Source organism: Labrus bergylta, chromosome 1 (genome assembly GCF_963930695.1).
Source record: "Labrus bergylta chromosome 1, fLabBer1.1, whole genome shotgun sequence".
Classification (NCBI taxonomy): domain Eukaryota; kingdom Metazoa; phylum Chordata; class Actinopteri; order Labriformes; family Labridae; genus Labrus; species Labrus bergylta.
The window spans coordinates 13,111,988-13,138,700 of NC_089195.1; the positions used below are offsets into that span (position 1 = coordinate 13,111,988).

The 26,713-nt window shown below is 39.8% G+C and overlaps 1 protein-coding gene and 1 long non-coding RNA gene across 3 annotated transcripts in view; both read right to left on the reverse strand.

The window, feature by feature from the left end:
- Positions 1–1,161: 1,161 nt before the first annotated feature.
- LOC109989066 (uncharacterized) lies at positions 1,162–4,137 on the reverse strand. Its single transcript, XR_010665986.1, has 3 exons — positions 4,047–4,137; positions 3,904–3,947; positions 1,162–3,448 (listed from the first exon to the last, which is right to left on the reverse strand). It is a non-coding gene; the product is annotated as an uncharacterized lncRNA (long non-coding RNA).
- An 18,108-nt stretch (positions 4,138–22,245) lies between these two features.
- The window catches only part of LOC109989051 (zeta-sarcoglycan), a 380,910-nt gene continuing 376,442 nt past the window's right edge, over positions 22,246–26,713 (reverse strand). For both annotated transcript variants that reach the window (XM_065954498.1, XM_029278628.2), the window contains one exon: positions 22,246–25,142. In XM_065954498.1, the coding sequence (XP_065810570.1) occupies positions 24,936–25,142 (207 nt within the window). In that variant the 3' untranslated portion in view covers positions 22,246–24,935. The remainder of the gene's footprint in view (positions 25,143–26,713) is intronic.

Consider the following 26,713-nt stretch of genomic DNA (forward strand, 5'->3'; position numbering starts at 1 on the left):
TGAGTGAGAAGCTCGAGTACCGCTGGCTGTGTTGTTGTCAGAGCCGTGTTTACATGGACGGGACGGCCGGCTCCTCCCCTTGTGTATAAAAACTGTTTTAGTCAAGGACTAGAGAGAAGAAGAAAATATACTCACTGATTATTTGAATGTCACATAAGAGTTTTTAGATCAAAGTCATTCTGTGTCAATTTACATGCAATGTGAAGCTAAGAGCTAACTAAAGAGCACTATAGCCCAACACAACAATGCAGACCACAGGCTACTACAGCTCTAAACAAGGTCAATTTGGTCTGCCGCTTGCGCTAAACTCCTCCGTGTGAACAGAAAGGGAGGGACGTTGGAGCTCACACACAATGCACATGAATCTGGTGGAAGTTCTGCGTTATTGTCTAGGCTGGACAGTCAGTATTAATATTTGTTGGTGTTATTTTAAGATATGGAAGTTATGGTCGAGGCACATATATATGTTTCCTTCTATTAACTGAATTTGTGTGTGTGTTTGTGTTTGTATCAAAGACAGAGTGTGTGTCATAGAGAGCTTGGTGTTGCTTTCAGGGAGTACCAGGTTAGAGTTTAAGGTAATAGCCCAAGTAGGGCAAAGTGTGTTGTGTGTCACCTCGTTGTTTTGTCTGATCTTGCTGTAGACTTGGTGTTCATCCATTGTAATCGACTGGAGGGATTGATAGACTCTATCAGCTGCTCCACTCTTTGGGAACACAACATGCAATGAATGTTACTAAACTGTTAACAAATTAAACTTCCAAGCCAAATTTGCCGAGCTTCGTTATGGTGCCACAGGGTTCACTATGATGCAGTACTTCACTAACAGAACCATAAAAACAGCTCTTAGGTATCAGATCACAAAATGGCAGACTTCTTGCAGAATTGCAGGTTCTTGTGGTGTTGTAACAAACACTGAAAACACAGGGCAACAAGCGTATACAAAGATTTGTATCGTGTAAAAAATGATGGTGCAAAGATCAGAACAACAAATGTATGTGAGAAAAAGAAATGATCATGGTAGTCTGACCAGAACTTCCTCTTTCACAGCATTTCTAAGGCTGAAGCTCCTCCCTAACACACACACACGCAAACGCCTGCACACAAACACACAAACACACACGCACACGCACATTCCCACAGAATACAAGGTCTAATTTGTGTAAGACAATTTTTTGAATTATACCAAAATACAGACATGAAATGAGAAATATATCTTTATTCAGAATTTAAATAGATAGCAGAGAAAGTAAACATTTTAAAATACTTCAAAGATACTTTTTTATTGAAAACACCTGACACTTAACATCCACAGCAGCAAAGCGCTCATGACGCTTAACCACATGCAACAGAGGGCTGAAAGATGCACCAACCACAAGCAAGCATCAGTCTCCACAGTATGACTTAACCATGCAGGTAGAACTTGTATTCGTATTTAACCCTGGTCATCAGCTACAGAACAGTATTCTGAGAAAACAAAATAAAGTTTAATGTTAAAAGGTGAAAAGTGAATATGATGCAGAAACTGAAAAAAAAACAGGTTTGATAGATAATCAATGACAGAAAAAGCTGTCCGCAGGAACTCTGCTGTTTTTATATTTCCTTGTTAATTGTTTTGGACCAAAACATCAAATCAAATTCCTTGTATGTGTAAATGTACTCTGCAAAAACACAGATTCTGATTCTGATTCTGAAGAGGGAACAGGAATTAAGCATAGGCATCAAGACTTTGTTGAATTCTTTTGTTGAAACTTGTTAGAAAACTTCTTGAAAACCGATATTACACATGTCCATGACAGCAGACACACACACTGATGGCCCAGTGTGTGTGGGTCAGACCAGCGACAAACACAGACAGCATCTTTTAACCATTCCACCAAATCCACCAAACATGATTCCCCATAATATAAATCCAGTAAAAGATTGAAGACAAACATGTTACATCCATAAGGATCCACAAAACTGAGAAAACAACTCTGCTATTCGCTGACCTTTTGATGACACCTCATAACAGCCAATGAGAGCCTGAGTTGAAAGAAGGTGCCTCCCCCTGTTCTGACGGCCTATTGATTACAAATGTGTCGATGACTGACATCTATTGTGGCCAATACAATTCTCTAAACATGGATATATTGCTTCTATCAATACTTGGGTGGGATTTCTTCATTCACACACTAAAGCCTAACTTCCACCAGATGCGTGTTCGGTCCGTCTCTGCTCCGTTCCGGCAGATGGGTTTTTACTTCAGTCAATGTGTGTGCTTCCACCGGCTCCGCTGCGCTGCTTCTCAGATCCGTCAGTACGGAGCCCTCATTAGCAGATACACAAGTCTTCTATTTTTGCCAGATGCCGGAGCATGGCACATCAATTTACCACAGAAAAGATTGAGCGGGACGGGAAGTCAGACTGAAACAACATTAAAACATCCAGTTTATTTTCAGAATAAAACACTCTGTTTTGAAGGTTAAGAACAATGAGTGTTTCTGTGTAAGGAGATTGATTGAAAGTGCCAGTAGTTTGAGTGATATTGTGTGTGTAAGCAGAAGCAAAAGCAACTTCACACATACACTATTTAACAATCTGTCTTTTTACAAAATATTTATACAAAGTTCGACTGTAATTATTCACCTAATTATGGTATTTGTACAATGAATTAATAACATGTCATGTAATGACCATAGAGTCGTTTAGATCTTTGGATCATGTTTTGTTTAAGTCACAAAAAGTCACTTTAACTAATATTATTATTTAATCACAGCAGAATGTACCGTCTTTGATTACATCAACCACTAAGGATGTAAAGATAACTCAGAATAAGATAGACATCACGATGCAATATGTATCACGATACTTGGTTTAGAATATATTTTTTCACGTATTTCACATTTTTATAAATGAGATTGGAGTGAATATAAATAAATGAAAACTGTAAATTCTCTACATATATAAAACAAAATATGGCACCTGCTGGTTGAAATTGAATATTGCAGTATATATATTTTGTCTCAACGATTAAAATTGTCCACGTTTCTATCAATTTTTAATTGTAGCGTGATTTATCGTTACATCCCCGTAATCAGATTTAAGTTGTTAGCTGAGCCAGAGAATAAAAAGAATCATTGTCTTTGCCTCCGGATTGATTTGGCTTCCTCGTGGGTTTGATATGCCGTTTGGGTTTTTGAACAACAGAGTATAAATCGTTCAATTGTTGATCTGTGACTGCTCTGTTAGATGCCCCTCTTGAATGGACCCCGGAGAAGGAGGCTTGATTTAGAGGAACGTCGTTTGAATAGTAGTTGTCACCCTGAGCTGCTGATTCGGTGTCTTGGTGGTTGGAGGAATTCATGTAGATGCTGTCTGGATCTGCAGAGGAGTAGAGGGTCGACGACCTTTCATGTCGGCTCACTGGTTGCTGATCTTCAAGTCGGATGTCATCAGATTCAACAGCCTTGAAAAAGAAAAAAGTGGGACAACAGGGTAAGAAGAAGTGAACAACCGAAGGTCACCAACGAAGCAAAATTACCATCATGCATTGCAGTGTTAAGTGTAGGCAGGAGGAAAGTGAGGCTTGACTGCTATCAGGAGCGTGACCAGCGTGAACACAGAGACTAATAATATTTGGCTGATTTCTAGAAGCTCTCTTGTTAAAGAATAAAGGATTTCTTGTGGGTTAATGTTAGTTTTGCCTTCCTTTGTGGGAATTATGAGTCTAATTTTGGAAAGAAAACAATGACAAGCCCTTGGAAAAGGACGTCTTCCATGGGATTCCATGTGTTATCTTCATCAAAAGAAAAAAGTGCTAACAGCAAGAAAACAATCCTGATTCTCATTTGAGCTAAGAAAATGTATCAGGGCACTTACAGATCTTTCTTCAGATAAATTCCCAACTTCATGAAAACTCACCTCCCGTGCATCTTCCTGTGGCACATGAGCACTTGACACAACTTCTGAAGAGATGAGGGGAAACATCGGTCATTATGTCTGCTTAAAGCCTTAGTGACGCTTCACATGTGTGCGATGTGTGTTTGGTGTTTTGTGTGTCTTACTCTGTTTCTTGTTTTTCATCTTTCTTATCAGAAGCAGAATGACCATCAGAAGTGTTGATATGGAAATGACAGCGATCATCAGATATAGAACATTTCCTTACCAGAGAAAAAAAAAGGTGAGAAGAATAAAGTCGTGTTCACACTTTATGATAAAGCTCTTGCTGGGTTGTTGATGCTATCCAGCATGTTTCAAAAAGTATTTGCTCTTGGGTGTGCCTGTACAATCCGGAATACGGGCACACTCGACTCAAAGTGTGATTACTGTAAATGGCTCAATGGGGAGATGCAACCCCTGAATTTATGATAATGCAGAACAGTGAGGAGACAGATATTTCACAACAAGGATCTGAGTGTTAATAATGCTGATCTTATGTCTTATATTCCACTGATAGTTCACAGAATTGTAGACGAACACCAGGCTTGATGATCAAACTAAGTTTTATGTAATATCCTCACTATAGTAAGTCATAACTAGCCTTCAGCTGCTTGGTCACTTGTCGTGCAGGTTTCCCTTTCTCTAATATGTGTCTCTAGTCTGTCGACAAACCCCTCAATGATGAGAAAAGTCCATCCTCTCCATCTTCTTCCTGCTCCACTGTTCAGAAAATGTGTGCTCAAACAGGCTTTTTGGAGATTTTCTCCTCATGACATCACAAAGGGCAGTAGCCCCTCCCCCAGGTGGGTGACACTCCCACAGCTAGATGTTTGTTCTGCCCTCTGAGTCTGCCGTCTCACCGTAGACAATTGGTCATGGAGCGAGGAAGGCCTAGCCACCCTTCCAGAGAGGGGGTGTGGTCAAACACAGCTAATTTATATATTTAAAGGAACAGACACAGAAACAGCCTGTTCTGAGCAGGGCTGAAATAGAGGGGTTCACAGACATGTTTTGGGGAGCTATGAGACTTATTTAAACTTGTTGTACAGGAGGAGAAACTTGTGACTTGTGTAAATCAGTGTAGTGATACAACAGAAAACTCAAAGTACTTGGTCTTTTTCAATTCTCTGATTTTTTTTACCTTTAAGTATCCTTTTAAAAACATTAAATCTTGAAAACAAACTATAATGCACACTCAGCAGAGTTAGAGAAACATGGTGAAATGTGTTTTGCATAACGTGACCTTTAAGGTGAATGAGACCCTGTATTAACGTGCAAATTAAGTTAGTCAAATGACTAACGGGTTAGCGTTGACAGCCCTAATAGAAATACATTTGTTTTTCATTTATCAGTCAGGTGTTCAATGTTTTTTATACTTATCTTATTATCTAATTTGACATTAATATTTGTAGCACACTGCAGGTTCAGCATGAATAAATACATATATTATGATCGATTTTATTTCTTTAACAACTATTTATTAAAAGAATAATGGGTTGTGGAGTGTGTGCACTTCTTACCAGCTCCTTTTGTCACAGATGCAGGCAGTGTTGTGGTATTTAAGGTTTGGTTTGTCGTAGACATGTCAGTAAAACCATCAGAGACATGTGGAGATGTAACAGGGCTGGTTGTTGTTACAGTAACAGTGACTGTTATTGGAGTCTTAATGGGACTGGAAGGCTCAGCTGAAACAAACACACACAGTACAGTAGTGATTAAGTTATCAGCTGTAAGGACAGTTAAAACATTTTGACAGAGTGGTGATGGTTTTAAAATAAAAATAAAGAGTTTTTACTTACCATCCTTGACGTTAACATTCACCTTTATGTATGCATCTATCCCATCTCTCTCCACTCCACAATAATATTTTCCAGCGTCTGACTTTTGAAGATCAGTGAAGGTCACAGATAAAACCTCTCCATTGTTGAATAACTTAATTCGATCCTTACGGTTGATCTTTTCATATCCTGCTTTGATGATAACGTGTTTGTCTTCTGTACAAGGACTTGAACAAAAGTACTTTACATTCCCTGTGATAAAAGGCCAGAATAAGCATCTGATGGTCACAGTTTCCCCGACACGTCCATTTATATCGACAGTCTTCATCTGCACTGCACTCAGAGCTACAGGTGAAAATAAAGTTAAATATGTACATTTCTTTTTATTAACAATAATGGTGCAAACCAAACTTTACTGACTCAATGACATTAGCCAACAAACAAAGGAGTAAGTCACTGAAAAGCTGCAGTTTATTCACAAGCTCTAGTAAAGCTCTAGAAATGTAAAACTTACCAGAGAGAAGACAACAAGTGTACGCAAAGATTTTCATCGTGTCAAAAATGATGGTGCAAAGATCAGAACAGCAAATGTATGTGAGAAAAAGAAATGATCAGGGTAGTCTGACCAGAACTTCCTCTTTCACACCATTTCTAAGGCTGAAGCTCCTCCCTAACACACACACACGCAAACGCCCGCACACAAACACACACAGAACATAAGGTGTAATTTGTATAAGACAATTTTTTTAATTATACCAAAAAACAAACGTGAAATGAGAAATACATATTTATTCAGATTTGAAACAGCAGAGAAAGTACAAAACTTAAAATACTTCAAAGATACTTTTTTTATTGAAAACATCTGACACTTAACATCCACAGCAGCACAACCCTCAGCTGATTATATTTGAGACTTGAGTGATTCTAGTGAAATTTTAACATTTATTTTAAATATCTAAAATCTTTTTGACAAGTTATAGCTCATGCCATTTCTTTTTTTTAAGTAGTAGGAAAGTGCTGGATGTTTTTTTTATTTAGTGATATCTGAGGGATTCTCAAAACCTCGGCCTACTCAATCTGCTGTGTTTAGCACAGCCTGAGGCCTAAAGCTGCAGGTTAACAGCTGTGATCTGTGTTAAAGGAGTCACCCACACACCAAAGTAGAGGATGGCTACACGTAAAAACCAAAAGAATGCCGCTGAAGCTGAACCAGAGCTTGTGACTTTAGACACACTCAGAGAGATGATGGATCAAGAAAATACTTTTTATGAGGAGATTATAAAAACACAAGAGGTGTCATTTTGGTGTTTCACACAAATGATTTTGAATTCAACCAACAAAAGAATTGTTGGAATAATGAGAGAGACTCAGGACCTGAGTAACAGTTTAAAATACTTTCAGAAGGACATTGATGAAATGAATGCAACAAATTATGTTGATTAAAAGACTTTCATGGACCTAGAAAAATTGGTGAAACAACTTAATTTGACACCAAATCAGTCTGACAACCTCCTGGAGCATCTGGAAAATCAAAGCAGAAGGAACAACATTATCTTCAGATCATGCAGATGAATCATGGGAGGAGACAGAACAAGGTGCCTGAACTGTTTACCACCAAGCTGAAACTAGAGGCCAATTCCATCTTCATTCCATCTTTATAGAAGGGGAAAATTCAGACTGGAGGAGGAAAGACCCCGGAGCATTGTTGCAAAGCTATCATCAGTTTTGACAGACTCATTGTCAAACCAAAGAGATACACTGATCGGTCTCCTTAGTTTATAGGACATTAAAATACTGGTAATAAAAAGGCAGTAATTGAAACATGTTTTAAACTGTATATTAAACTACCAAAGAAAGGACTACAAATTGCCCATCTCAATATCTGAAGACTAAAAAACAAGATGCAAGACTGAGGTCATGTGCTGCAGGAGAATAATGTGCATATCATGGCTATTTCAGAGACACATTTAGATGCATCTATAGAGGACTCAGAGGTAACTATACAGGGGTATAACATTTTCAGAAATGACAGAAACAAACATGGAGGTGGTGTAGCCTTTTACATTCAAGAACATATACCAGTAAAAACAAGAATATATCTAGCTGCAGCTAGCGTGGAAGTACTTGTGCTTACAGGTGCATCTACCTCATCTTAAACCTAATCTGTTTCTACAGACCACCTAGCTCTAATATACAGTACCTAGGGGAAAAATGCACAATGCTACAGAAAATCATCGACTCTGACAGAGAAATATATTTTGTAGGAAATCTGAATATTGACTGGTTTTCCAAAACATGCACATTGAAAATAAAACTAAGTGATGTAGCTAATTTGTGTAATTTAATCCAAATTGTCAATTTACCAAAAAGGGTTAAAATCCAGAGTTCAGGCATGTCCTCATCAACTTGCATAGACCTTATTTTCACAAACTCTGTGGGCACATGTTCAAAGGTAGAATATGTACCTGTAGGCTTCAGTGATCACAACATTATTGCTCTGGCGAGGAAAACAAAGGTGCCTAAAGCTGGGCCGAAGGTGATATATAAAAGAATTTACAAAACCCTTTGTGAAAGTGCATTTATTGAAGACATGTTGCAAAAACAGCCACGATTATCACACCTAGGTAGAGATGAGCCACCATGACTGAAGGACCCAGTAATATTCAGTGGGATAATGTGAGTAAACTAATGAATGCAGAAGATGCCTTACAGTTATTTCTGAAATTGTTTGTATCTACTTGTGACAAACATTTTCCTGTCAAGAAAACTTCTACAGCTGTCAGCTCGAACTGTAGCAAAACCACTTGCATTTTACACGTCTTAAGCAAACTAATGGAAGGCATTGTATTCAAACAAATTCAGTGTTAATTCTCTGAAAATGGAATCAACACTGAATTTCAACATGCATATAAGAACGGTCATTCAACATATACAGCTTTAACCCAATTAAGAGATGATTGGTTGAGAGATATTGACAGGAAGTTATTAGTAGGTACGATAGCTACTGGACTCGTGCAGCTTTTGATCTCATAGACCATGACCTACTACTAGTTAAACTGTCTGCATATGGATTTAGAGCTTCAGCTGTTAACTGGATGAAAAGTTATTTATTCAACAGGCAACAATGTGTATTGTTTAATGGTACTTTGTCTATTATCAAATCTCTGCAATGTGGAATTCCTCAGGGCAGCTGTTTGGGACCGCTCTTATACGCTATATTTACGAATGATTTTCCACATGTATTAAAAAACTGGAAACATTGCCATGTATGCGGATTATTCTACAATGTATGTATCTGCAAAAGAAAGTGAGGATCTAAACAAAATGCTTCAGGATGAATTGATGCTGGTTTCTGAATGGGTTATGGAAAACAGGCTAAAGTTAAACACTTCAAAAACAAAGAGTTTGATATTTGGTTCCAGACATGCTCTGAGGACAGATCAACAGCTGTGCAAGGGGAACCCATCGAGCAGATTAAAGAGGCCAAACTGTTGGGGGTAACAATTGATGAGAAACTTTTATGGACAATATAGTTGCAAAAATGAGCCAAGGAATTTTTATTTTAAGGAAGAATGCCTATTTCCTAACAGAAAACACAATAAAACAAGCAATTCAATCATTAGTTTTATCTCACCTCGATTACTGCCCAGCAGTTTGGCCTAAAGCTTCGAAACAGGAGGCTGAACCTTTAAAATGGTGTGAAACACACCCATGCACAGAATATAAGGTGCACTTCTTGTAAGACGATTTTTTTGATTATGCCAAAAAACAAACATGAAATCAGAAATACTGTATATATTTATTCAGAATTTAAACAGATAGCAGAGACATTACAAAACTTTAAATACTTCAAAGATACTTTTTATTTAAAACATCTGACTCTTAGTATCCACAGCGGCACAACCCTCATGACGCTAAACCACATGCAACAGAGGCTTGTAAGATGCACCAACAACAAGCAAGCATCAGTCTCCATAGTATGACTTAACCATGCAGGTAGAACATGTACTCTAAACACTCCAAGCACCCATACATGTGTGTTTATCTAAATGAATCCAAATGGAGCCACAGCGTGTGTCCCTGGTCATCAGCTACAGAACAATATTCTGAGAAAACAAAATACAGTTTAATGTTAGAAGGTGAAAAGTGAATATGGTTTGTAAATTGATAAAAAACAATGTTTGATAGATAATCAATGATGGAAAAGCCACATATAAGAGCCTGATTTGAGTATTTTGGAGGGAAATTAAGAAAGGCCCTGCAAAATGTTTGATTCCCAGAATTCCCTGCAGTACCTCACACCATGGTGTGAATTGTAGGGAGAACCTGGACTCAGTTACCTAATCGGTAAAGATCTCTGGGATAACAGCAGGGAGTCCCTGTCCCGTTGTTCCTCGTCTCTCATGTGCTTGCCCTGCTTTGCATTCTAGGACATCTGTCTCATATTCGCAGCTTTAATGGGATTTTAAGAGTTTTGCAGCATTCAGCAACTAGCTGGTTGAGCACCAAGAGTTTTTTCTCTCACTAGTTGTCTTCAACATTATTGAACGCGACCGGACAGGAATGCTGCAGACAGCCCACCAGTACCTAGAGAAAGACACATAAAACTTTCTTCCTGTGCTATTCCATTTTAATTCCCTGATTCCAGGGTAGAGCCCCATAGTTATTAATTCAGATGAATAGTTTTGTTAATTTCCATTGATAATCATGAATTATATTTATTAATATGAATCTAATAGCAACATTTGCCACATCAAGTCCCTGCATATTTGGTGCCCCCTGTTAGGCATTCAATAAACCAGCATTATTGGAGTATTTGGGCACAGTAATCCAGAATTGTAATCCTGAAGTTATCCTTGTTCTTCTACATAAAGCTGTGGTTTAGTTTGTGTTATGTATTGTGTGAGCCGTACCGGAGTGGAGCTGAAACACAATGCACACACAATGCGCACTTCATCATAGTGTTGAGCAGGTTGGACACGTTGTGGTTACTGTTATTTTTGAGGTTTAGTTTTAGATATGGAAGTTATTGTCGAGGCGCATACATATGTTTCCTTCTATTCATTAGTAATTAATTAATAGTGTGTGTGTGTGTGTGTGTGCGTGTGTGTGTGTGTGTGTGTGTGTGTGTTTGTGCATGTATAAAAGACAGAGTATGTGTCATAGAGAGTTTGGTGTTGCTCTCAGGTAGGATCAAGTTAGAGCTGGAGATATTAGCCCATGCAGAGAGTAGTGTGTGGTGTGTCACCTCGTTGTTTGGTGTGATCTTGCTGTAAACTTGATGTTTAGAAGAATCAATATGAATGTACAAAGATGTGATGACGGTTGAGCTTAGCTACTTCACTTTGTGCAAAAAGCAGTCTGAGAAGGGCTTATAATGCAGAAAGGGAAGAACAGCATTCCAGACTATTCACTTGAGATGATTTAATATCTCATTAGTCATGTTCATCATAAAACCAGCCTCTGTTTTAATCGTTGAGGCCCGCTTTGAAGGTATTAGCCATGCAGTGCGTAGTGTCAGAACCATTTTGGTGCCCTAGACAAGATTGCGGTTGCCCCTTATATTGCAGCCAGTTTGACCACTGATCACAATATTCATACAAAAATGGGCATACAGCTTTATATTTAACATCATTTCTTTATTTTAAGATAAAAAAAATACTTCTAAACAAACGTGAATAAAATAACACTAATATTTCTTATGAAAAAATACAAATAACTAATGTAACAGAACAAACAATACCAAACAGTGCAGAGAGCAGAAGTGGTCACTGACAAGAAGAAGTGTATTTTCTTACACTGGTTAATTTCTTAACATGAATAATCTTAACCTAATAAAAGTACAGTGGAAATAATGATGTTAACTCGAGCTAGGAAACACTGACGTTACTATCATCCATCCATAACAAGCTATCTTAACTACAACAGATAAATCATTGACCCTGCACGTTACCTCTGTGTCTTTTTCATATTATTCCTCCTCTTCCTCTTTTTCCTCCCTGGGTTCCCGAGTGCTGTGTTGTTGTAGTTTACATTATGGTCATTTATAAACGTGATATTAATCGGTACACTCAGTGTCACTCAATTCTATTAAGTCACCTGCCCACCTCCTCCACAACGAGCAGGTAACGAGCAGGTAACGAGCAGCTGTGTTGTGATGCAGGAGACAAGAAAATAGAGCCTTTTTAAATATGTGAAGTAGGCCTAGTTGTGTTTTCATGGCTTCTTTCATAAAATTACTAATTAATAGCATGAAAATTACATTAAATAAATAATATTTAGTGATATTTAAATGCATTTTTCCTTGTATTTCTTCTTCTTCTCTTCAACTTTTCTGCATCTCTCATTTGGCGCCCCCTATGGAGGCTGGCGCCCCGAGCATTTGCCTATACTGCCTATGCCACGGGCCGGCTCTGCGTAGTGTTTTGTGTGTTACCTCGTTGTTTGGTGTGATCGTGCTGTAGACTTGGTGTTCATCCATTGTAATCGACTGGAGGGATTGATAGACTCTATCAGCTGCTCCACTCTTTGGGAACACAACATGCAAAGAATGTTACTAAACTGTTAACAAATTACACGTATCCAAGCCAAATTTGCCGAGCTTCGTCATGGTGCCACAGGGTTCACTATGATGCAGTACTTCACTAACAGAACTATAAAAACAGCTCTTAGGTATCAGATCACAAAATGGCAGAACTCACCTCTCCTGCAGGTTCTTGTGGCGTTGTAACAACCACTGAAAACACAGGGCAGAGTATGACATCACTTTTCACTTCCAACTAATCAATGAATGCATGGCGTAAAATATTGTGATGAAACTGAACGTTTCAAGTGTTGCAAGTGTAACTTGTATCTCAAACATTATTATCTTTAGCATGCACTTAAACTGCCACTATAGTTGGTGTGTGTGTCTTACTCTGCTGCTTCTTCATCATCCTCCTGATAACCATCAGTACAGCTGTTAGCAAGGTTAGCAAGGTAACAATCAAACCTACAATCCAATATAGAGGACTCCCTAAGAAAAGAAGGAGAAGAACAAGATCAACATTTCTCTTCAGCAGTTCGCTCCTCTCCTCCTCTCGGGTTAACCCTGAACTGTGAACGTACAGGTAAAAATACATAGTTATAATTTACTTATTCTGTTGAACACCGTTTTAAAACTCACTGTTCCAGAGCCTTCATGAGGAAACAGGGGCATTGACTAGATTGGCAGCGAACAGCCCACTAGTTTGCAGCGCTGATGGGCCGTGGCGTGCACATGCTATTTAAAAATCTAGAGTTAGAAAGCTTAAGGCAACAGATTGTTTTGAAACATTCAATTAATATTTTTTTCAATCAAGTTGCACATTTTATTTTTATTTGGGCATTTTGTATGAGCCTGAATAAAAGTCGTCAAAATGTTCTTAACTTTGATTATTTTCATTAATTTCAATGTCTTTAAAAATGATGCAATGTCCACGTTTTTTTGAATGGTAGATCAAAAAGCTTTAAATAAAAAAAAAATTTAAATTCTAGAACTTAAAAGTCTTTGAGTTCCCATCAATACACATCTTTGTTTTTAAGAATTTTAACCCCGTTGATGCCTTAAAACTGCAAAGTATTCATTAAATGTTTTAACAGTGAGATGCTAATACCGTAAAAACAAAATTATTTTCTTTATGCTGAGTCAATGTCGATGTCATATGAAGCCTGTGTAACAGGTTGAGATGTGTGCACTTCTTACCAGCTCCTTTTGTCACAGATGCAGGCAGTGTTGTGGTATTTGAGGTTTGGGTTGTCGTAGACATGTCAGTAAAACCATCAGAGACATGTGGAGATGTAACAGGGCTGGTTGTTGTTACAGTAACAGTGACTGTTATTGGAGTCTTAATGGGACTGGAAGGCTCAGCTGAAACAAACACACACAGTACAGTAGTGATTAAGTTATCAGCTGTAAGGACAGTTATAATATTTTGACAGAGTGGTGATGGTTTTAAAATAAAAATAAAGAGTTTTTACTTACCATCCTTGACGTTAACATTCACCTCTATGTATGCATCTATCCCATCTCTCTCCACTCCACAATAATATTTTCCAGCGTCTGACTTTTGAAGATCAGTGAAGGTCACAGATAAAACCTCTCCATTGTTGAATAACTTAATTCGATCCTTACGGTTGATCTTTTCATGTCCTGCTTTGATGATAACGTGTTTGTCTTCTGTACAAGGACTTGCACAAAAGTACTTCACATTCTCTGTGATAAAAGGCCAGAATGAGCATCTGATGGTCACAGTTTCCCCGACACGTCCATTTATATCGACAGTCTTCATCTGCACCGCACTCAGAGCTACAGGTGAAAATAAAGTTAAATATGTACATTTCTTTTTATTAACAATAATGGTGCAAACCAAACTTTACTGACTCAATGACATTAGCCAACAAACAAAGGAGTAAGTCACTGAAAAGCTGCAGTTCATTCACAAGCTCTAGTAAAGCTCTAGAAATGTAAAACTTACCAGAGAGAAGACAACAAGTGTACACAAAGATTTTCATCGTGTCAAAAATGATGGTGCAAAGATCAGAACAACAAATGTATGTGAGAAAAAGAAATGATCAGGGTAGTCTGACCAGAACTTCCCTTTTCACACCTTTTCTAAGGCTGAAGCTCCTCCCTAACACACACACACGCAAACGCCCGCACACACGCATGCAAACACACACAGACTTGCACACACAGAATGTAAGTTGCAATTTGTGTAAGGCATTTTTTTTTATTACATTATACCAAAAAACAAATGTGAAATGAGAAATATAAATTTGTAAAGTGTAACTTGCATCTCAAACATTATTATCTTAAGCATGCACTTAAACTGCCACTATAGTTGGTGTATGTGTCTTACTCTGCTGCTTCTTCATCATCCTCCTGATAACCATCAGTACAGCTGTTAGCATGGTTAGCAAGGTAACAATCAAACCTACAATCCAATATAGAGGACTCCCTAAGAAAAGAAGGAGAAGAACAAGATCAACATTTCTCTTCAGCAGCTCGCTCCTCTCCTCCTCTCGGGTTAACCCTGAACTGTGAACGTACAGGTAAAAATACATAGTTTGTTATAATTGACCTATTCTGTCGATCGCCGTTTCAAAACTCACATATAGTGTTACAATGCTGGATGCTAATACTAAACGTGAGCCAAGTTTCAGATCATGAGGTCAACCTAAATTGGAATAATCCCAGGACAAGTCTGTAGAGGGCGTTAAACGGCTCGTTTTCTAAATCGTGTGAAAGTTCCCCCGATATGAAACCAAGAATTTCACTGTTGAGATGTGTGCACTTCTTACCAGTGTCTTGGTATAAAGTTGCTAATGCTGTAGTTGTTGCGTATGATGTCGACATGTCAGTGGAAACATCTGAGCCATCTGACCACACAGCCGGGCTTGTTGTATGGGTAATGACTGTTTTCTGAGTTGTTTTGGTAGCCGCTGGTTCATCTGACAATTGCAGACACAATGCATAAACAATATGTTTTATTTATATTGTGTTTTGATAAATCAGTGGTATTCTTCAAAGGTCTCATATTATGTTTTTTCTGGTTTTATATGCCCTTTAGTGTGTTTTGCAAGTGTCCTGTGCATGTTTAGGCACATCTATGTGCAAAAATTCAAAGTCCACAGAAACGCGGCTTCTCCTACGTCCTCCTGTCAGCTGTAGCATTAGCTGCTTGTAACGCTCGGTTCTAGCGCCCCCTCAAATTTTTTTTCATCCGACTTCATTGTCAGTGTGAGATCACTGATCTAAGCCCGTTGGCTCGTTGTGGCAAGCCCTGCAGCTCTGACGATGAATTGACTTGCAGCGTATTTGAAATGGAGCATAGGTAAGTGGTGCTGGTGGCACGCTACGGAGATGGACTGCAGCCCTCGCCATGGAAACACAATGATTGACTAGACTGGCAGCAAACTGCGGCGTAGTGCGTGGCGCTGATGCACCGCGGTGCGCACGGAGTACGTGGGAATTGGGGGTTACATGACTACGGTGGGTGGTTGGTGCAAAGGCTCGTCAAAGGCTGAAACGACTTACATTTAGAGAAACGCTCAGCATGTTCAGAAATGATGCAAATTCTAAAGCAAACTTCCAAAACACATCCAGCGGCTGAAACTCGCCACCAATTAAACTTACTGTACATGCTGCAAAAAGCCTAAACAACTGCAATAACATAAAAACGCTGCAAATACATAAAACGATAAGTAAAAAAAAAAATTTTTTTCAGAAAACAGCTCATCCTTCTCTTCCATGTGAGATGTAGTTTTCATGTCTTGTGTGATTCACTGGAAAATTCTCTGAGCACTTTCTCCCCTGAGCATCGTGTCTGCAGACGATGCTGGTGTCTGCTTCGCTCTGCATCAGTCTGGAGGTGAAGAGACGAGTGAAGTGTCTCGTAAGGTTTCCTCACACTGCTATGTTTAAAACCCTCTGTTTTCACACAGCCACCCCTTTGTTACACATGAATTCATCTGTCATAATACTCAGTGTCAGCATCCTCTCAGTTGTAAATTCAGATTTTTTCTCTGTAGAATAACATTTATTGAAGAGTCAGTTCACACAAAGTCTTTGTTAAATCTTACAGTCAATTTCCAGGAGGTCAGAGTCAGGGTTAGGACAATCCTGTAACCCAGCGTCTATCATCGTGCTGATACATGATATATGCTTCTGGGAACAGATGTGAGTTTCCCTGTTATTGTGCTACTAGCGGTTTGCTTTTTAAGACTTCAAGACTTCCTTTTTTTTCCCTCCTGGGTTTACATCTGCAACTTAAAAGCCTTAAAATTTTTCTCCCCAAATTTTTGCCCATAACATCATGTAGGGCACATGGAGTAGGGCATCTGTTGAGTCCAAGATCAACATTAGAATGTAATAGTTCTTATAGTACTTTCCAGAACCGGCCCTAACCATTTTGGTGCCCTAGGCAAGATGTCAGCCATTGCCCCTTAAATTATAGCCTGTTTGACCACCAAAGACAATATTCATCCAATTCATCCACTTGAAGAAAACTGGCTTACAGCTTTACATTTAACAGAATTTCTTTATTTAGAAATAAAAAAATACTTATAAACAAACATGAATAAAATTGCAATAACACTAATATTTCTTATAAATTCATACAAAATAAAATAAATATAAATAACTAGTGTAACAGAACAAACAATATCAAACAGTGCAGGGAGCAGAAGTGGTCAAAGACGGCTCGGGGATGGCAGGGGATGGTTTGAAATGTTTTAAAATTGCATCTGGAGAGAGAAGATGAGCATTTGTGAAACAATGGACATTTTATAATATAGTGTAAACACATTATATTATATTATCTTCAGAGCAGTACAGAAACCTCAGCATTGTTTTTCATGTGAGCCCAAACGTTTTCCTTAAAACCAGACCTACAGCATGCACAACCATCTATTTAGTGAGGACTTCTAGCACAAAATCCATACATGCTCTCAGACATCAATACTCTAAAGGCAAGAGCTTGAAACTATTAATGACAACATTTTCTTAAAATGAATAATCTTTACCTTATGAAAGTACAGAGGAAATAAACTGATGTTAACTTGAGCTATTGATTAGGATTTAGGAAACACTGTCATTACTATCATCCATCCATAGCAAGCTAGTTTAACTACAACAGATAAATCATTGATCTGTGCAGCACCTTACCTCTGTGTTTTTTTCAGATTTTTCCTCCTCTTCATTTTCGTCTCTGGGCTCCCGAGGGCTTTTTTTTTTTTACATTACGGTCGTTTATAAATGTGATATTAATCGGTACACTCAGTGTCACTCACTTCTAATAAGTCACCTGCCCACCTCCTCCACAACGAGCAGGTAACGAGCAGGTAACGAGTAGCTGTGTTGTGATGCGCCGGGTCAAGCAGGAGGCAAGAAAATATAAATATGTGATGTAGCCTCGTTGTGTTTTCATGGCTTTGTTTGTATCATTACTAAATAATAGTATGAAAATGTAATTAGATAAATAATATTTAGTGATATTTAAACAAATTTTTCCTTCTATTTCTTCTTCTTATCTTCAACTTTGCTGCCTCACTCATTTGGGGTGCCAGCGGCGCCCCCTATGGACGCTGGCGCCCCTAGCATTTGCCTATACTGCCTATGCCACGGGCCGGTCCTGGTACTTTCACACTTGCATCAAACTTCTGAAAAACTCCTGATATTTCCAGAAGGAGCTGCATGTGTGAACGTAAACAGCCACATTCTTCACTCAGACTTTATCCGGAGTTTCTCCTGCCAGCCCCCCAAAGTGTTTTTTCTGCAGAGAGTCAGAGTGAGCTGATGTGAGAACGCAGCAGTATATAATCAGGAGAGTTCACCGCAAGCGAGCGGGTGGGGACGTTCTTATCCTGTGACTGGAGTTGGTGGGCCTGTGCACGCGACAACTACGATCTCCGTGCTCTAATGAACTTGCTGCATTGATATGAAGGCAAATATTCTCATCCGTCCACATTTTCTGCATGTTTTTCTTTTACATCACGTCTTGCCTCAGGAGACCGTCTTGCCCCTCCCGTCTCACAGGGATAGTCTACCGCTGTGAGGTGCATGTGTGAACAGCCAGGTCAGTAGAATATCCTGAGCAGTCCTCGGGCAATTAATGATCTTCTAGATTAGGCCATTTAGTACTCCATTGCTTCCTTCTCACTATTAACCTCTCTGCCATCCAAATAGCTTCAAAAATAAAATATGCTTCTGCAAAGCTCATGGTCTTCAATATTAATGAATCATCATAGCTTTGTCATCCAACTGACAAACTAAGAAATTGGCCTGCATGTTATTTTTTAACACACAGGGGAGCCTGAGTCTTTATCGCTGAAGCTGACCTGATAGATGAGCTCTCTGAGGATTTCGCAGCAGAAACCTGTAAGATGTTATAAATGGATGCCGTGTTTCTTATCCAATTTGCCAAATCATTGGTTTTAAAATTTGCAAGATTGAATGTGCAAATTAGAGTGTTCTTAGATAGAATTAGTATTCTGTGTTTTCTCTGGTTGCACGGAAGCATCAATGGGTTTTATTTAATGGCTCGTCAGTATATACGGCTGACTTTTGGTGAAGACTAATGAGGTAAACAGAGACGACACCACGGTGACACTGCTGCAGAAAGCATGGAGAACCACATATATGTACCAGCCGTCTGTCTCTCTGTGTGGATTATGAATGCCCACAGGTAGGAGTACCATGTTGATGTCATCAGGAGGCTCTGAAAGAGAGACTCTCTGTAGTTCTCTCCATCAGCCAAACGATTCATCATGGTGCAGCCGCAGTGCGATTTAAAACTGTCAAACATTCTTGATGCATGCAGCTTGAATTTTATCAATCGATCACAACTGCAGGAGGATGAAAAAAAACATAAACACTATAAATTGAAATGATAAAATTAAATGCCCCAAAAAGAGAAGGTCTGCATGTTACTGGAAACTGGGGAAAAACTGCCTGCACTCACTTTTATAAAGTTATTGCATAACTGTCAAGAGGCCTATGGGTCAATGGGCACATTTGAAATGACAATAAAAGAAAATGCTGTCGACTCAGAGCTTTGCACAACATCCTCTTGGGAGAGCATGTGTGTGTTTACAAGCATGCCTGTGTACTGTGAGGGAGAGAGCGGAGAAGTTACTAGTAACTGAAGAATTATAAGAATGAAGACCAAAAGAAAAAAGTTGAGGGATGAGAATTTATGCACTTTTTTTTTTAAAGTTATTAGAAGAGGGGTAGCTACTTATTTCAACATCTGGCCTATTTTCCATTTGAATAAATATTGCATGCTGACCTTGCAGTCAAAGTCAGTTTTGGAGATCGTCCATTTTCTTCCTTGTGATAGGTCAGGGGCATTACAGCATGGACGCTTAAGTTTTCTGGGGGCATATTCTTGTCAAAAGGTGGAACAATAGTTGCTCAAGGAACAGTGACGTTGTGCATTTCAAGCTGTAAAGGAAACAAACAAAAACACTGAGGTTTAAATAGTTGTGCTGTGGGGATGAATATGTTTTCAAATTACTCTTCAGGGACCATCACGTTGTGTCCTTTATCGTACAAACATAGAACCTTGAAATAAAGCATTTATCTGCAACAGAAAATATGTGTTGATAAAAAAATAATTCAGCCAGAGACAGCTTGTTCACGTGGGCTGAAAGGGTTCAGCCTTTGGTTTCTTTTACAATAAAGATAAGAAAATTATTCTTTAAATAACTTCAAACTAGTTGTTTTAAATTTGGGTGGAACCAAGAGCAGCAATTTAACCTAATAGTTACAAGATAAACACACAAGATCTCAAGGTGGGATTATTTGTTACAGCCTGAGCCCTGAAGCATCCTCCTCCAATCACTTCAGTTTGTTAATGAGTCACAGGTGTCATGGCACCCCCTATTTAAACCCTGTAAATAAAATGCAACGTTCTTTGGTTAAAGTGACCACAATGTTACTTCTAGACAAGGTCTCTGTGTAGAGTTTGCATGTTCTCCTCGGGCATGTTGCCTCCAGGTAGTCCAGCTCGTTAGGTTAACCGGTGACTCTAAATTGCCCGGTGTGAATGTGAGTGTGGCTGGTTGTCTGTCTCTATATGTCAGCCCTGTGATTGACAGGTGAACAGTCCAGGGTGTAACTCCGCCTCTCGCCCAATGATAGCTTGGGTCAGCTCCAGCCTCCCCCGATCCCGAACCGGAAATAGAAAACAACACTGAAGACTCCAGAGGTTCTCTTTGAAAACAATATTATTTTATTTTGTATTTTATAGGTATTGTTATATACATGGCATAATTTGTGCTTTTTTATTATCAAGAATAAAACCATAAGGGAACACATCAGAAAATTAAACTTTAAACCAGGGTTGAACTGTTCTTTTTCAGCTGGATATACTGAGAGTTTTACAAAACCAGGAGGAGGAGGAGGAGGTGGGGAGGGGACGGGAGAAAGACAGGAAACTTAATCGATCGATAGGTAGATTGATAAATAGATTTTTCCAGAGACGCTTGCAGATGGTCCACTGAGGGTAGTGTGAACGTTCAGACTGTGATGTGCTTTTACCAACAGCAGCAAAGGCACCTGTGTTTCACTTTGTTTAAAAAAGAAAAAGAAAGTACGCCTCAGGGCCTTAATCCAGTTGAGTCCATACAAATTAAACCAAATCCATACATAAATTCCTCAGGGGTGATTTCCGTCACAAAAAATTAGCAGATTTTCTCTGATTTCCAGCCATCGCAGAAGGTTGGGCTAAAGATTTGCCAGCTTGAGGCCCTTCAGTCGATCCCCCTGTGGAGGCTGATTGAATATAGAAAAACTAACCTCGGGAATTATATTGTGAACCATCTTGACTTTTCTTGCTTCTGTTGCAGATCCTCTGAAAGGGGGGAAAAGTGTGAGGTGGAAGGGATATTTGACCTGATACTTGACTCTGGGATGGCCAACAGGGATTCAAATGGAAGAAAAGCCAAAATATCATGTGAAGAATTCAAAATGAGATGCTTAGATTTGAAGAGACATTGTTAAGTGGGCTCTGATACCTACATGTCAGTATTGGCCAATAGAGTGGGACCCAATAGTTATTCAATTCAACATTATCTGGGTTATTTGTCGGAAAAAGCTTTGGCTACATAAAACTCTGAAGTAGCACGTTGATATTTGATTGATGGTAATTAATGATGGTTTAGCCGGACAAGTTGACTGGGGAGCTTGGAATACCCTCTATCACATTATAGGCTGTATAACGATACCAGATTTGAAGCTTTGACTTGATATTAGTAGAAATCAAAGAAATATTGATACCTGTTTCTATACCACAGCTACAATTCCAAGTTATCAACACCCAATATTCCTTAAAGGTCACATATGGTCCTATTCTTTAACCAGTTTAAATAATTCTCTGAGCTCCCCAAAATATTTATTGTTTTAAATCCACTCTGATCCTGTATTTGATCATGCCTATAAACCCCTCTATTTCAGCGCTGCTCAGAACAGGCTGTTTCTGTGTCTGTACCTTTAAATGTAAATGAGCTGTGTCTGACCACGCCCCCTCTCTGGAAGGGCTTGGGTGGCTTGGACTTTCTCGCTCCATGCCCTATTGTTTACTGCGAGAAGGCAGACTCAGAGGGCAGAACAAACACCTAGCTGTGGGAGTGTCACCCACCTGGGGGAGGGGTTACTGCCCTTTGTGATGTAATGAAGGGAAAATCTCCAAACAGCCTGTTTGAGCACACATTTTCTGAAAAGTGGAGCAGGCAGAAGACAGAGAGGATGGACTTTTCTCATCAATGGGGGGTTTGTTTGACGGACATATTAGTGTTAGAAAAACATGGTAAAATGTACTCTGAATAATATGTGACCTTTAAGTTCTTGGCAAACTCCTGCACACTGTCTTACTTGCACAAATTCATTGGTAACATTTTGAAATGTTGCTGATGTATTTGTGCTAATTAAACCATACTTTCTCTCTTTTGCTCGCAGCAGCTGATGGTTAGAAATTGTGGCCAAATATCTAATTTAACTTTAAAGTATTTGTTCTTTGATAGTATCTGATACTATCATTTATTAAAATAACGACTATTTAATAAGGCAGATTATTGGTCCAGTACTGGAAGCGGTATCGAAAAGACATTTGTCATTTTGAAGTGTTCAGTTAGAAAATGAATGACGGAGTAAACAGTTGGAAAGAAGACAGGGAGTGTTGAGGATGCTGAGAAGCAGAAATCTCAGGTAAAAAAACAGCATGGATGGCAAGCAGACAAAGACATAAACAGCAGAGCGTGAGCCCAAAGCAGGAATGTCTCAGTCAGTAGGTTCACATACACAAGTGAGCTACGGTTATAGCTCGATTAGGCCATTTAATTGGAATACTGACTGTCCTTTTCGCCATAACAAGACTGATTACTTCCAGCCATCGATGGACTGCTGCTCTGCTTAGTCAGGTTTTGCCACAGCCACTCCTCTTGTATTTCTTATTCAACTAGCTGTTTTGTCTCTACTGGAAAAAAACACTTTGTATGCCCTGATACACTTCTCAGAGATGCAAATCAAAAGCTGTTGGACAAAACTCTGAGGGCAGGAAAAACTTCTATGGTAAGCCTGAGACTGGTTGTATTCTCTCACACATTTATTACATTTTCTTCATTGAACTTAGCCACTTCCTCTCTACGTCTTCCTCCATCTCCCTGCTCTGCTGATCAGCTGATTATTGGTGTTTACTGTTTAAGTAATGCACCAACCTAATTGTGTCACGGTCTCTCTTAACCAATCATCCTGCTGCTGTCACATTATAAAACCTGTTCTCTCTCTTACACAGTCAGTCTGTCATTTCAGTGTGATCGCTGCGACCCTCCTCCGCCCCGGTGACCTCCATTCAGAATCAGCAGAGTTCAGATACAGCGTCAGAAACCCACTCCTCATCACATCCTGTAGTCTTCTATCACCACCACCAGCGTCTAGACTCCAAAAGGGGGTATCACCACCACCACCAGCGTCTAGACTCCATCAGGGGGGTATCACCACCACCAGCGTCTAGACTCCATCAAGGGGGTATCACAACCACCACCAGCGTCTAGACTCCATCAAGGGGGTATCACAACCACCACCAGCGTCTAGACGCCATAGGGGGGTATCACCACCACCACCAGTGTCTAGACTCCATCAGGGGGGTATCACCACCACCACCAGCGTCTAGACTCCATCAGGGGGGTATCACCACCACCACCAGCGTCTAGACTCCATCAAGGGGATATCACCACCACCACCAGCGTCTAGACTCCATCAGGGGGGTATCACAACCACCACCAGTGTCTAGAATCCATCAGGGGGTATCCTATTCTGCTGTTGCCCTCACTATCCCTCAGAAAGCATGAAGTCATCATGGCGGAGTGTAATCGCAAAAGACATTTCCTAATGTGTTAAATAAAAATTCAACTCTTAATTAAGTCTCTCCTGATTGATTGAAAATGTTTTACTTGTCTGGTGGAAGAAGGACATTTTTTGTCCAGTCATACAAATGGAAGAAGCGTGTGGTCGGAATAACTTCTTATTTTTTAACGGTCTCGTGCTTCTTCCTGCAGAGACAGACCAAAATAACTAGAGCACAGAGAAACTATAAAGAACAGCAGCAGGGAAATATGAGAAAGATAAGTGAAATGACCAAGATACCAAGCGATAAGCAGGGAGCAGTTAAGATTTGATCTGAAGGAAATAAAAACCACAGAAAAGTAAAGGTAAAAAGTGACAAACTGGGGAAAAAATTAGGGAAAAGCAAGGAATGCAAGGTTAAATCACCATTATTTGCATTTGTCATCCAATGAAAACGGGGTTTGGGAGCCTTTTCACTATCAGGTGCAGATTAATGTGGAAGAGTCACATATCAGTGTTTGGATTGAAAGACTAGAGAGGGAGGTGGGGGAAGGCCTTTCTGGTATAGATTGGTCCGTTAGCTAGCCTTAGCTTCCCACTAGACTAAACCATTGTCTGATTTACTTGTAAGCTACCCATAGGGCTAAACCAAGGTCCACACGAGCTCTGTTTGCTGACTTCTCCATGTCCTCGTCTCTGCTGGCGTGTTTGCAGTCCATTATCGTATCTGTTTATTTCCCAACAAAAGCAGACACATTACATGACACATTTTGGTTATACAGTTAACAAACAACTCACTATTGTTGTAAATGAGTTTGTTGTTCCCAGATAACCCCCAATTATTTTCCATGTGGCTTTCAAACACCATCATGGCAGCAATTCAACAATTTTAAAGACAGTCAGTGAGAGCCCCAGAATGAGACCGTCCATCCATGTCCATGAGGGGTCATAGCATTAAACAACTAGCCAACCTGGTTAGCTTTTGCTTTCTGCTAAGTCATCCATCTCTTCAGATAGCGTTAGCTCCTGACCAATCCATATTAATTTGGTCTGTGAGCTGGCAATAGGTTATCATCAAGCTCTAGTCCATTACGAGTCAATTCTTTGGCCAGCTTTAGCTTCACACCTAGCCACAGTCCATGTTCATTTGGCCTGTTAGCAAGCATTTGCTTTCGGCCAACCTCTAATCCAATAAAATTTGATTGAACAACGGACATGAACTTCTCCCCATGCTGCAATCCACGATGACTGGGTCTGTTAGCTTGCATAAGCTTTCCAACAGGCCATAATCCAAGTCGATTCATTCTGTTGGCTAGCATTAGCTTCAAACTCTAATGGTCCGTACGTCCCAGGTGTCTGTCACTCTCCCGCTCTCAGCTCCAGAGACAAAAGTTACTGGTTGTTTGGCAGGTCGAGCCTTTCTCAGCTGGGGACAGGTAAAGCTTGCCGTTGGCGCAGGAACAAAGCTCGTACACAGTCTGTTTGGTGTAGGTGGTCCCTGCCGGCGCCCCTTCCAGGGGGTCAACAGCACTGCCCAGGGGAATGTTGCCCAGTCTGATGGTGTTGGCATCTAGAAAGATCTGTGGACATAAAAAGAGAGATGATTCAGAAAACTTTGTAGAACTGTAGTCCCAGAATTATGAAAAAGAAAACAAATATATTAAACTGATAAAATATGTATGAAACATGACCAAAAGTCGATGTTATAGCTGTCGGGAACTGAGCTCACACAGGTTTTATTTGTTCTTAAAATAACACAGAACAGAAGCAAGGGATGTTTTAAAAAAAGGAATAGAAACTGGGGTTTTAGATACAGAGAGAAAGAGAGAGCACACTGCCTGGGGGATGATACTCTCTGTGGTCGACTGGGGTCGTCATCAAGAAAGATCTATAGAGACAAGAGACCGAATTTCTATTTAGAAGGGGTGTCCTTTGATGTGCAGGACGAGTGGGAGTGAACAAGGCGGAGGGCAAGACAGGTGGAGAAAACCAGGGGAATAAGTGGAAGGCTTGTGAGGGGGAGATGGAGTTACGGGGAACAAAAGACAGCGGCGAACAGAAGGATACAAAACACACACCGAGGACTAAGTATTTAAGCATTGGATAGAAAACTTCAATTTCTTGTGTGCAGGGACAGTGAAGTTATCCATTTGGTCATCTTTGCAGTGATTGGACTTGAATGTATGAGTGCACAGTTCATTGACTGGAGTTCCAAATATTGGAGGAAACTTGCAAAGCGGTTTTCTTTACTGATTTCCAATGAAAACACCTTTAAGCTCTTGGAGGAGTTTCAATGAGCCTGGTCTGAAGCGCTGACAAAGAGTTGGTAGTAGCCAATGACTTCAACAGATCAGGTGCCCAGTCAAGTTTAAATTACAGCGCCGACATAAAAAACAAACGTGCGATGCACAAAACAATGGCAAAGATCCCTTTAAGGGTAACTACACCCTAAAGTTTCGGCTTTGACGCCTCTGCTCCAGATTCTCCTGAGCTGTATCATTTTAGCAGCGAGTTCTGAGACAGCTGATGCCGAGGACAGTGAGGTGCAGGATAGGATGGAGGATGTTTCTGATCGGTAGACGCTGCTCTCTAGAGGATTTAAATGTTATGGATTTAACACTTTGAAACAAACAGCCCCGTTTTTGCAATTTGCAATCGCAATATTTCACGATAAGCCGCTCAGATTTCAGTTATAATCAATCTGCACAATTCTCTCAATCTACTCCCCACAGTTTGATGAGTCGGGTGGCGTAGTTTTTGGGGTTTTTTGACTAAAGCTGGCACCAAATATGTCACCTGCCTCCAGATGAGCCAATAGAAAAATCTAATTGCAGTAGCCACTTTCAACCTGTAGGGGGCGATCACTATGCATATTCCTAACACAATATGTAGAATTTAAACACTTTGTACTAACATGTTGCGATATGGAGAGTCTGGATAGGAGGACTTTATGGATGAGGTCTACACCTGGCCCATGGTGTAGCTCATACTCTTACTGCAAACCTTGTCTTTACCATAAACTTCAACAGAAAGAAAAACCAGCAAACATGGGACCACCTACAGGTGTGGAGGGTCGTCACATTTAACATCAAGAAATTGAAGTTTATGAATGAAGATGATTATTTAGTTCAATTCTCTGACAATGAAGTAG